The sequence below is a fragment of the Mesoplodon bidens genome, assembly GCF_964165515.1.
Source record: "Mesoplodon bidens genome assembly, chromosome: 16".
Lineage (NCBI taxonomy): Eukaryota > Metazoa > Chordata > Mammalia > Artiodactyla > Ziphiidae > Mesoplodon > Mesoplodon bidens.
The window spans coordinates 63,518,426-63,531,470 of record NC_138173.1 but is presented as its reverse complement, the minus strand read 5'-3'; the positions used below and the strand labels follow the sequence as shown (position 1 = coordinate 63,531,470).

General features: G+C 47.5%; 1 protein-coding gene across 8 annotated transcripts in view; it reads left to right on the top strand.

Moving 5' to 3' along the window:
* MTSS1 (MTSS I-BAR domain containing 1) overlaps nt 1-13,045 on the top strand; it is a 164,741-nt gene that overhangs the window by 121,068 nt on the left and 30,628 nt on the right. For all 8 annotated transcript variants that reach the window (XM_081214332.1, XM_081214340.1, XM_081214337.1 and 5 more), the window contains 3 exons: nt 6,801-6,885; nt 9,119-9,210; nt 10,589-10,663. In XM_081214332.1, the coding sequence (XP_081070458.1) occupies nt 6,801-6,885; nt 9,119-9,210; nt 10,589-10,663 (252 nt within the window). The remainder of the gene's footprint in view (nt 1-6,800; nt 6,886-9,118; nt 9,211-10,588; nt 10,664-13,045) is intronic.

Here is a 13,045-nt window from a genome sequence, read left to right as displayed (position 1 = left end):
ACTGGGCCACCAGGGAAGCCCCATCTGATTCTTAATTAGCCTCCCAACATCAGTGCTCAGAGGAGTGGCCAAGATGCACAGCACCTTATCGTAGCCCTGTGCTTCCACCTGGGCACTTCTTACACCTCGCTTCCTCCAGCCCTGACCCCTCCTGCAGCAGAAGCCGAGCCTGAAAGAACAGCTTTTCAAGCCTCGTTCACCACCTGCACACTGTAAACCCCAAGATGGCCTGTCCATTAGTCCTCTGCTGTGTGGGGAGATGGACGCCACCTGCAAGTGAGGCAGCGTGGAGGGATGGGCGATGCCACTTGATGGATGCCACCGGCCTGCCTCTGTCTGCAAAGCCACTGTGGCAGGTGGCAGTCTGGAGGGTGTAGCCGTGTCAGGCTTTGTGGGGGAAGGAACAGTGGGTCAGTGGCTCTCCTCTCCTTATCCCCCCACTGCCTGTATCCTTCCCCAATAGGCATTAAAAGGTTTATGTTTGTGTATGTTTATGTAAAGGTATTATGTTTGGGACTTTAATGCGTCTCTTTGTCCTCGGTGGAGAATGCCCCCAGCTTGTCGTGGTGGGAGAGAGCCTTCCGGTATCTGTAAAAGCAGGGCTTGGATCTTAGCTCTACTGCTTACCAGTTCTGTGGCCCTCAGCCAATTAGTTAACCATCCAGAGCCTCAGTTTTTTCCATTTCTAAGATGAGGACAATAGCACCTACCTCATAGGGCTGCTGCAGCAATCACTTTCCCTGCACCATTTCATAGCAATCTCCCAGCCAGTCTGTGAGCCGCTCCAGGGTTAGGTCTTTGTCATCTTTGGAATCACTTTAATCCTTGTTGTATACTTATTATGGGGTGTGTTGTATTCCCCCCAAAAGACAACTTGCATTCTAACTCCTGGTACCTGTGAATGTGACCTCAGTTGGGCATAAAGTCTTTGCAGGTGTAATCAAGTTAACATGAGGTCATTAGGGTAGGTCCTAATCCAATACAACTGGTGTCTTTATAAGAAGAAAGAAATTTGGACACAGATAACAGGCAGAGAGGAGAATACCTTCACATATGTCTCACGTGAAGACAGACACACAGGGAAATTGCCATGTGAAGACAGACGCAGAGACTGGAGTGATGCACCTACCAGCTGTGGATGGCCAGCAACCACCAGAGCTAGGAAGAGGCAGGGAAGAATTCTTCCCCTGCAGGTTTCAGAGGGAGCAGGGCCCTGCCGACACCTTGGTTTTGGACTTCTAACCTCCAGAATGGTGAGACAATAAATTTTGGTTGTTTTAAACCAACCAGTTTGGGGTACTTTGTTACAGCAGCCCTAGGAAACTAATACAGTGCTGAATAAATGTTTGTGGAATTTGTGTCTTCACGTGCAAAACTCATCGTATTCTGCCCCCATGTTCATACTTTGATAGTCTAACCTCCAGGTTTTTTACTTCTTTCTTCCCACGGATTATCTCCTTTGCAGATCACCCAGTTTTGATCGTCAGCTGATTTTGCACTAATTTATCATAAAAACCTTTGCTTGTTATGGGAGAAAGTTCTTAACATGTATCACGCTGAAAAGAATGAAGATTTTTGCCATAAAGTATCTGTGCCTCTCTCAGCAGCGCGTGATGGACTTAATATTTCCTTTAGCCACAGGGTGGTTCCTGGTGCTGTGAGGAAGCACGAGGCTGTTGCTCCCTTCCCTCTTCTTTAAACTGGCAAAAGAGAGAACCAAATCAAAGTTGCTTTAAAAATAAGGAGATGTGTGAATTTGCAAAACAGGAGCCCCAGGTCTAGGAGAGCAGGCTCCCCACTGTGTTAATTTGGCAGCCCAGCGAGGTCACTGGAGGCTCGGGCTCCTTCTGTGTTCCGTCCACAGGACGGGCTTCCTGCTAAGGCAGGTGTCCCCACGGCCAGAATGCTGGCTGACCACAGCAGCTGGGCAGCCTGCTTCCAGTTCATGACCTGTGGGGTCTCTGCGGTGTGTTGATCTTAAGATCAGGGACATTGTCGGGACTTCCCTGGTGGCGCAGCGGTTGAGAATCCACCTGCCAATGCAGGGCACGCGAGTTCGAGCCCTGGTCCGGGAAGATCCCACATGCCGCAGAGCAACTAAGCCTGTGCGCCACAACTACTGAACCCGCGCGCTAGAGCCCGCGTGCCGCAACTACTGAGCCCACGTGCCACAACTACTGAAGCCCGCGCGCAGCAGCGAAGACCCAACACAGCCAAAAATAAATAAATTTATTAAAAAGAAAAAAAGATCAGGGACATAGGGACATTCTCCCCAAAGGCCTCCCCATCAACCTCTCCATCTTTGTCTCATCCCTGAACCAGCCACTGCCAAAGGGGATGGCATTAGATCATTGGCCCTGATTAATCCTCTGGGGAGGAGGAGATGGACTCTGGAGAGTGGACCATAGTGCCCCGTGCACTCTCCCCAAATTAACAACTCCTATTCATCTTTGGTAGGCAGAATAATGCCCCCCCAAACACTCACGTCCTCAACCCCAGAACCTGTGAATATGTTACTGTACATGACAAAAGGGGCTTTGCAGATATGATTCAGCTAAGGATTTTGAGATGGGGGAGATTATCTTGGATTATTAAGGTGGGTCCAGTACAGCACAAGAGCTCTTATAAGAAGGAGGAAGGAGGATCAGAGTCAGAGAAGATGAGAGGACACTGACTTTGAAGGTGGAGGAAGGTGCCAGGAGCCAAGGAGTGCAGGCGGCCGGTAGAAGCTGGAAGAGGCAAGGAAACAGATTCTCTGGGCCTCCAGAGGAACGAAGCCCTCCTGACACCTTGATTTTAGCCTGGATAAATTGATTTTGGACTTCCAGTTTCCAGAACTCTAAGATAATAGCTGTGTGCTGCTTTAAATTAAAATATTGATAAATTTAAATTTAATATATTTAAATTTTAAATAAATTTAAATTTATGGTAATTTATTACAGCAACAATAGAAAATTAGATAAACAACAAGGTCCTACTGTATAGCACAGGGAACTACACTCAATATCTTGTATTAACCTATAATGGAGAAGAATCTGAAAAAGAATATATAGATATGAATCACTTTGCTGTACACCAGAAACTAACACAACATTGTAAGTCAACTATACTGCAATTTAAAAAAAACGAATACACCATTGTTTCTCCAGGCTGACCTTGAATCCGTATAGACCTTTTGTAAGATAATAAGGATCTTGTATTTATTTTGAGTCTTCTATTGTGTGCCAAAGATGATACACAAATATTTATGTGTTAAAGACAAACCCAGTCCCTTGCTCCGCCTCCAGGTATAGCAAAAAAGTGCTCTCCGAGTGGTCCATGTTGGTTTCTTCAGTCTGTACCAGTGCTGGGTGCAGGGAAAACAGAAAACAAGTAAGATCTTGTCCTTACTCGCAAGCTGCTGAGTACATCGCAGTCATTTGATTCCATAAATATTCTCTCTGTCAGCTCAGAGCTCTTCCAGATGTCGGCTCTGGCATTGTAACTAAAGTCAGCTTCCTCTGAAGCTTTTTCAAACCTGCTGATTTTTTTTTTTTTAGTTCTTAGCAAGGGGTCAGGAAGAGCAGAAGACCCTGTGAAGCACATCCATGGATGGAGCTGTTTTTAGAGGGCCCTCCCTGTGTGGCTGAGATCAGCCGCAGTGCTGATGGCTGGGTCCCGGGGTCCGCGGAGGATGTCAGCTGCCTGTCTCCTGCCCTCGTGCCACTTGGACAGAGACGCTGCGATTTGGGAGTTTGCTCCGGTTCTTCATTTCCTTCTCTCACAGGAAGCCCTGTGCTGCAGAGCACAGTGGTGGGTTGCACACAGCATGTTGAGAAACTGCTTGTTCTCATCCCACAGTTCAGCTGTTTCTGGGAAGCCTTGGGCTTTCCTGGGGATGATAAATGACCAGTGGCAACATATGAAAATATCTGGGAAGCTACCAGAAACCGGGAGCAGAGAAATGGGGTGAGGGAGCTGAGCTTTGAGGTGATCTTTTCCAACTGCAGCATTTTATTTTGAGGAGACTCAAACTCACGGGTAATCAACGAAGCAGCTCTGGGTCACTTAGCTCTGTGTAACAGCTTAGCAAAGATTGGAGCGTAGTTCCCGTGGTGCCAATTCAACAGTTCTAGGCTCAGGAACAAACATTTGAGAGCTGGACCGTAAAGCCTCAGCATCCATAAGAGCGTGTAGTTAAGGTAGCTGAGCGGAGTGTTTGGGGTTCCTGGCTCTGCCCTTTGTCTGTAGTAAGTGCCATGTGCTGAGAGGTTAAATGCATGGACTCCGTAGATTTGGGCCTGGGATAGAATCCCACTTACGAGCAGGGTGACGCTGGCCAAATTACGGAAGGCTTTTTTCCTGTCTGGGATGATAGTAACACCAGCACACCTGGGCTTGTTGGGAGGATTAAATGAGCTCACGTGTGCACAGCACTCATCCCAGGGCCCAGCACATCCTCAGGTCTCTACAAACGACTCACTTCCTGGGACCTGCACCATCGCTCTCCAGCACTTTGGGTGACTGTGTGCTCGTCCGTTGTGTGGCTGTGTCCTAGGGTTTATTCAACCTGCTCCCTAGAATGGGATGTTATTTCCAGTTTTTACTGCCGTAAGCAACATTTCGGTGACTGTCCTCATAGGTAAAGATTTGCTCTCACCCTTAGTTGTTTCTTCTGGTAAAATTTCTAGGAGTAGAATTGCTGGGTCAGAGAGGGGGCTTGTTTTTAAGGCATTTCTTGATAAATGCTGCCAAATTTTCCTCCAGAAAAGTGCTAGTTTACACTCTTAACAGCTGTGAATGAGTGTGCCAGTTTCCTTGTGTGGCCGGGTTATTAACTTTTAATTAAATGAAGGCCCAGGAAAAATAAGAGATATTTCCCTGCGGATTAAGTGTTCCTCGTCCTTGCTTGTAAGCAATAAAGGCTGAAGGACCTGAAATGAGCCCAGAAGGCAAGTGGCTCATGTGAAAACATCGCCCTCTACTGGTTTTCCTGGGTGGAGAGGTGCAAGCTGCAGTGTAGATGATGAAGCTCCAGTGGTCACTAACTCCTGGCAGGTGCCAGGAGTGCTAGGGCAACATTTTACACTTCTGGCCATTTAGAAAGTCAGCCTCAGGTGACCTTTAATTCTTAGTCAGTTTCTTTTACAGAAGTGCTTCTCAACTGGGGGAGAGCTTGCTCCCCAGGGAGCCCTTGGTACTGTCTGGAAACATTTTTAGATATCACAGGCTGGGGGGCTGCTACTGGCTTTTGGTAGGTTGAGGCCAGGGATGCGGCAAACCATCCTACAACGCAAAGGACGGCCCCCTAACAAAGAATCCTCCTGCCCCTATGTGTCAATAGGGTTCAGATTGAGAAACCCTGTTTTAGAAGAATGGAAGAATTGCTCCAGAAGGCTTCTTTTCAGACTGAAATAAAATATAGAAATATTAAATAGGTATCACCATTATTACTTTATTTTTTGGTTCTGGAAACCTGATCGTTTTGCAGAATAAAATGGAAAACAGGTGGAAGTGAAGCAGCACACTGGCATTTCTAGGAGAGAAGGCAGAGTGGAAAATACAGCCCGTAATAATATCACAAGTACTAATAGGGGAGGGAATTTTTTTCCTATTAACTTGATTTGGTTAAACCTGCCATAAATTCCTGTGCTTTCCCTTGAAGGCCTTGTCTGTAAAAAAAAATTAAATAAAAACAATGGTTTTGGGGACACTTTTCCCCCTGATTTCATGAGCCCCAGTGTTTTCATAACATTTGTGATTGTGTTTTCCAGTCTCAGTGCAGAGTTACCATCTGTAGATGCAGTCTGCTTCCCCCTCCTCCACGCCCAAGTAAATGCTGATTTAAGCATTGTTTCTAAGGGGAGCAAGGAAGGGAACTTCAAAAATAATCTTAGAAAAGGGTGTGTCTGAAGGGAAAGGTATGACAAGAATTTCAGGGACACTAAGCTGTATTTCAATTTACTCGACATTTGCTGCGTTTGAGGACTTCTCTGGTGTTACCCAAACCCATCAAAAAACATACCCTGCTCTTTCATCTTGCTTAGCCCTGCTCTTCTCTACATGACTTGTATTCTAGAATATGTGGCTTTATGGAGTGGCTTCATTGGTGGTTCTGAATAATGCTAAGAGGATTATTTTGCCAGAAGTGGAAAAAATAAAATAAAACTACAGCTTTCCCCTAGATATCAGATACTATATCAGATACTATATATATATATATTTTGTGTGTGTGTGTGTGTGTGTGTGTGTGTGTGTGTGGTACGCGGGCCTCTCACTGTTGTGGCCTCTCCCGTTGCGGAGCACAGGCTCCGGACGCGCCGGATGCGCAGGCTCAGCGGCCGTGGCTCACCGGCCCAGCCGCTCCGCGGCATGTGGGACCTTCCCGTAACTGAGCACGAACCCGTGTTCCCTGCATCGGCAGGCGGACTCTCAACCACTGCGCCACCAGGGAAGCCCTATCAGATACTATTTTAATCATCTTCCTTGAGAAGTATTTTTCAGACCCATGAGTGGGTTGTAAAATCAACTTCTGGGTCACAATCAGCATCAAAAAACCAAAAAAAAAACAATAGAAAATATTAGAGGGTATCGTATATAGTAAAGGTAGCTTTTGTTTTGATGATGATTTCAAGATATGTAGCCATATGTAAATGTTTACATCTGTGTACACAAGCCTGGTGAGAAGTCTGAAAGACCGTGGCTTGGGTTTTATAACATGGTGAAGTCTGGCTAGTTTAATTCTTTCATTCTCTCTTTAAGGATCTCAGTGAGTCCTACTTGTCTTCTGTCCCTCATGTTTGCTTCTGTTGCTTTTGCAGGTGGTACCAGGGAGATTGGCTCGGCCTTAACCAGGATGTGCATGAGGCATCGGAGCATAGAAGCCAAGCTGAGGCAGTTTTCCAGGTGAGGACCATGCTTCTCCCAGACCTCAGACGCCCTTGCTGATTTCAGGTTAAGGAAGCGGTGAGACGCCCTTGCTGATTTCAGGTTAAGGAAGCGGTGAGACGCCCTTGCTGATTTCAGGTTAAGGAAGCAGTGAGACATAGCATAACTCGCCTCAAGCAGCGCTGGTTTCCCCATAACGTTAAAGCCCCGCGGACCATCTCTCATCACAGCCCGTCCGTCTGCTCACTCACTGAACAAGTATTTGGCTGGGCATCTGCCAGCAGCGGTCTGGGCCCTGGGGGTCCAGTGAAGGACCAGACAGCCTGGGTCCCTGCCTCATGGAGCCTGCACCCCCCCTCTGGGATCTTCTCTGTGTGTCTCTCCTCACGCTTCATCAGTGTGAGGCGCCAAGCACCCTGCTGAGACCTCTGGGTCCCCCACCCCTGCAGGAACCTCATAGGAAGAGGAGCTGCCGTCCTGGAGAGTGAGGCGTGCACTGCCGTCCTGTTACCCGGGACCTGTGTACGTCCTCTAGACCCGCCGAGGAGGGCGGGGGTGGCTCCTAGAACCTTCCACACTGCCAGTCTCTTGTCTGTTTCACAAGCGTCCAGGATGGGTAGAAATGGCAGTGGCTGGCACGGGGGTCTACAGTCACCAGTGTTCCAGTGAGAGTGGGACGTTCTCCCAAACAGATCAGCATAATTCAGCACTTCTGCACCGCTCCGCTTTGGGAATTGCAAGTTGCGTGAGAGGCTGTCACGGTGGAATCCCTCTGACCCTCTTGCAGGACCGCCTCAGGAGGCTGCAGAATGTAGTGGGAAGCACCTGGTCTTGGAGTCAACCGGGCCTAGGTTTGAACCCCGGGCTGGCCGCTGACAGGCCGTAATCTTGGGCTGGGCTCTCAGCCCCTGTCAGATGGGCGTAGGAATCTCTGCAGTGTTCTTGTGCAGATGCACGCAGTGTCCACACGGTGGAAAGCACCTGCTGGAGCGTGTGATAAAATCTGGCTTCCTCCTTCCCTCCTCGCCCCTGGGGAGTGCTCCCCGGGATGGCACCCCCTGCGCCTCCTCCCACACACGTCATCTTGTTTATTCTGGGGCCCATCCTGTGACACCTCATTGCATTTTAGTGATGAAGAGACGCCAGTTCAACAGCCACTGTGTATTGAGCAGCTACTATGTGCCGGCATCGTCTCAGGTGTACAGGGCATAGCCCTGAGTAGGAAACACATCCTGCACTCATGAAGCTTATGCTCCAGACACTATATAAACCTGATAGAGTGTCAGGCGGTGACGAATGACAGGAGGAGGAACACACGGGATGAGGTGGGTGGCGGCTCTTGGACACAGGCTGGTTAGGGAGCGTCTCTGTTCAGAAGGAAGGTTTGGACAGCTGGAGGAGGTGAGGCCAGAGGATGCGCGTGCGAGGTGGGTGGTGCCACTAGACCCTGGTAAGAGGAGGGGGGGTGGTACCAAAAGCTTGGAGATTTTCAGGAGCCCCAGCATCCAAAAGCAGTCTGAGAATATACCTTTGTTGCAGTTCTCACCAGTGCCATTCAGACAGTTTGAGGGCATTCTGTAAGTTCCCAACAACATCTCTGTAATGTAGGATCGGGTCGATTCTACTTCTATTGCACAAAAACCCTGGCTCCCCTGACTCAGGATTCCTCTCTGTTGAGAGCTACCTTTCCACTCATTTAACTGCAGTGTGTTTGGGAGAGTGCACAAAATAAGAAGGGATGTACCTGGAGACCCCTCACCCCTCTGATCCTGCCTAGGCTGTCCACAGTCTACATTCATTACTTATCCTGAATGCACGTCAGAATCATGTGGGCCTTTTTTAAAAAAGGTAATGCTGGCCCCCCACCCTCCAAGTTTCTATCAGGTATGGGGGGAGGCCCAGGTGTCCTCACCTTTTAAAAGCTCTCCAGCTGGTTCCCTTGTGCAGCCAGAGGTGTGACCCCACTGATCTGCAGCGTGGCTTGTTAATAGAGTGTGGGAATGGAAAAAGGGGCCGTGAGAAGAGGTCATGCTGTTCAGTCACGTGTACAGCTTCTTAGCAGTCATTGAAAAGCCTCCCGAGGACACGGTTGCTGTGAAGTTGGGGGATTTGGATGTGAACTTGGGCTTAGTGTGCTGCCTTGTCTTGCTTCAGGTAATTGTGATTCAGGTACGTTTTGACAGCTGAGCGTAAACCTTGACAACAGAATGTGTCTGTTTAATGTCTCCTTTTCTTTCTCCTTTGGTACAAGTGCTTTAATCGATTGTCTGATAAACCCACTTCAAGAGCAGATGGAAGAATGGAAGAAAGTGGCCAACCAGCTGGATAAAGACCATGCAAAAGGTACTGGGCAAGGCGGCTGATGCATATTAGTGTCAGGTGGCATGTTGCCGGCTGCTGCCTGTGCCTCTGCTGGGTTCATTGATGTCACCCTGAGGACCTGCTCTTTCCCCGCTGCTGCTGTGGACATCTCAGTGTTGGAGGATGAGGGGTCAAAAGTGATCCCATTGCAGGACTCAGTGCTGGGTTTTGGGCATGAAGCATCACTCAGTGGGTAGCCTGATCGCGCTCTGTGACATTAATTGTGATCAGCTGAATTAAAAGTGATTTGTAACAGCAGTGTTAAATGCCAGAGACGCACTTAGGGCATTTCAGCACATTGTGAAAACCAAACTTTTAATGATGTAAGCTAACCTTCAACCAGTGGGTCTCAGTACCTCATGTGCTAGGTCTGGGGACAGAATGGTCCAGGCAGACGCCACCCCTGTCAGTCTTCCTGGAGCCAAAGGGTGGGGTGCTGGTGGTACGGAAGGGGCAGGAGACCTTGCTCCACGGATCATACAACCTGCAGTAAGTGTGGTGGAGGGAAAGCGTGTGGGCAGATCTGAGGGGATGAAGCCAGAAAGAGTTGACTCATAGGTGCTACCGAGAGCATATAAGGGAGAGCCCTGCTCTGATAGGCTCAGGGCTGGTGGGAGGGAAAGGTCGGGGATGGCTTTGTGGGAGCTGGTCCAGTTGGCGATTAGTTGATGAGGGTAGCAAAGGAGAGAAGTATCAGAGGTGACTGTCATTTCAGATGTTCGTGCCTGGGTGACGGAGATGCCAACAACAGAAATGGAAAAGTCCAGGCTGGGTGTAGGCTGGTGGGGGAAGAGGAAGTGGCCGGTGGGGATGTGAGTCACGTGGGCTGCCCCTCTTCCGTGTCCACAGTGTCTGGTCTTGGTACTAATGTGACAGTAAGGCAGCTGGGCCTTTCCCAGTTCTCTTCCATGTGGTCTAGTTTCTCCTGCTGTAGTCTGAGGGGCTCTTTTCTGAATTGTAACATCTGGCTGGCATCTTGCCACGTGGGTTCTTTTTGGAATGAAGCACTGTGGATCTGGGCCTTGGGAAAGTAGATAATATTGAAAATATTTCCTGACACTTAAGCTGAGAAATTGTGAATTTTAAAATTTTTATTAAAATGTTCCTGGGTACCATGTTTCCTCAAAGCTGGTATGAATGAATACTGTAGGGAAAGACCCCAGTGCATTTTGTTGGTTTTCGTGTTCATAGCCCCTTTGCTGTAAAATGTCCTCATGAGATTTTTATCATTTTGTATTCCAATAAAGCTATTTATTGCATGTCATAGTTTATGCGTTTGGTGATGAAAGTAGTGGCTGTTGCTAAAGTGTTTTCTGTTGAGCTAAGTGGTAAAATTATTCAATATTCTGCTTTCTCTTAGAATATAAAAAAGCTCGCCAAGAGATAAAAAAGAAGTCCTCAGATACACTGAAACTGCAGAAGAAAGCAAAAAAAGGTAATTCTGCAAATTCTGCTGTTAATGTGTTACTTGGGGAAAATGAGCACGTGCTTGATTTTTCTTTGAAGTGGAAAGTCTTCAATCAGACTGCCTTACATGTAATGGTCCTGTGAACAGATCGGAGCTAATAGAATCTATCTGAACTGAAGTCCCCACGTGCAGAATATCTATTAATTTGAGACCCTTGCAAAGTTGTACTTGACTCATTTCTTCCCCCGACCTGGTCTCCAAAATTTGACAGTTTCCATGCTTATTGTGCATTGTGATGAGACCTATAAATTTCTTGGAAGCCTTGGAATAATGCATAAAAGCATCTTTGCAAATGTTGTATAGTAATTATTGCAGAAATTAGGTCATTTTCTCCTCCATCCTTCACAGCCTATAATCTCTGAAACCCTTTATTAAGTCTCGTGAGAATGTTAGAAAAGGCTGCAGTGGGAGCTGGGAATCATTGCTGTGTAGGGAGATTTTTCATGGTGTTCATGAGGGTGGGAGCTGGATAAGGAAAATGAGACTGCTGGTGCAAGGTGCCCCTCCCCCCCCAGCTGATTGTCATTTGCAAACCAGTTAATTATCAGATCCATGACGCAGCTTTGCTCTTCCGGCTTGAACTGGGAGTTTTAAGAGAAAAATCTAGCTCCATCCACTTTGAAAGCATTCGTAACATTTTACTAAGACCTAACAAGATGTAGGGACTCTCTCTCGAACTTGAGCAGGTGACATTCCCTCTAGACTAATTCTTCTTGATACCACGATTTGGAATTTGCTGCATCACAATTGATAAAATGGGTTTCCCCCCGCCATCAGGATGCTCTGTGGGTGGGTAGTATTGAGCGGTTTTTTTTTTGTTGTTTGTTTGTTTGTTTGTTTTTGCGGTACGCGGGCCTCTCACTGCTGTGGCCTCTCCCGTGGCGGAGCACAGGCTCCGGACGCGCAGGCTCAGCGGCCATGGCTCACGGGCCCAGCCGCTCCGCGGCATGTGGGATCTTCCCGGACCGGGGCACGAACCCGTGTCCCCTGCATCGGCAGGCGGACTCTCAACCACTGCGCCACCAGGGAAGCCCTTGAGCGTTTTTTTGAGACAACGACTTTTTTAGGTAGATATCCCCAAAACCAGATTTCCTCTTTCCTAAGCAAGCAGTTCTCATTTGGAATTAAAACAAACATCTGGAGAGATGGGATTCTTTGGTAGAAGAGGGGAGAGGACAGGACAAAGTTTTCAAGCTTTGGCATTTCTGAAAAATGTCCCCCAGTTCTTATAATAACCAGGAGACCATTTCAGGATAAAGACAGCAGGATATTCACCCACGATCAGGTTTTCTGTTAGTATTGGCCCCATTTGTTTCTTTTGGATGTGTTTTCCTGGTCTTGGTGCTTCTGCAGTTTATGTTCTATCTAACTCAGGTGCCTGAGAGCTAGCATTCGACAAGTGGAATAGGGTTTGTGGCCAGTAACATTTTAGTGAGTCTAAAGGTAAATGTAAATAAAACTGCCACCATATTACATTGAATCTGAGGTTCCATAAAAGAACAGGATGGTAAAAATTTGGAGCTGAACTCTACCTAGTTGACAACATGCCAGCTTTGCAACAGGAGAGATTAATGAGTTTGGAGCCAGTGTCCAAGGAAGATCTGTGGCTTGGAAAAGGTTTAGGAATTTGGTGAAAAGGTTGAGGTAAGAAAAAGTAGTGGTTTTCCTTTCTCTCTTCCACGGTTTTCAGAGGCCTTAAGTTCTTGGCTGCAGTGATAATCCTTTTATCTGAATTCTACATGGAGGCTGAAACAGTCTTCATATGTCACTCAAAGTCACTGGCATTGTCCAATTAGCAGAATTTGGACCTACAGGGGATGCCTGATAGGTTGATTGCAGTGCAACACAAAAGGAAGTTGCTGGTAATTAGACTTGCCCAGCTCTGCTTAGGCTGCCTAGAGAGGATAATGAGCTTCCCATTAAGGCGCTGGTTAGAAAGATTCAGGATACATGGAGGTGCCGGACTGTATAACATGAGGGGATGCTTCTGGTCCTGGGACTCGGGAATAATTGGCTTTTAGTTGTGAGGTTTCTTGGGGGCACTTGGGCCTGAAGGCTGAGACGGTAGAGGCTGTGATCAGGGCTTTCTGAAGCATCCATCTTTCCAGCCCCAGTCGTATATCTGATGGTCTTGGGCACCATATCCTTTCCAGACAAGGTAGCAGTGATGGTGTTCTTATGCCAAGTCAGATCAGTAGCTTAGCATGTTCTGGATGATTTTCTAGATACTCCAGTGAACAACCAGAACACAGTTTTTGTTTCTTTCCTTTATAAAAAAATTTTCTTCTAAAATATGTAAGTGCCTTTTAAAACTCACATTTGTATATTTCTGGGCTGAATGGAGCTTTC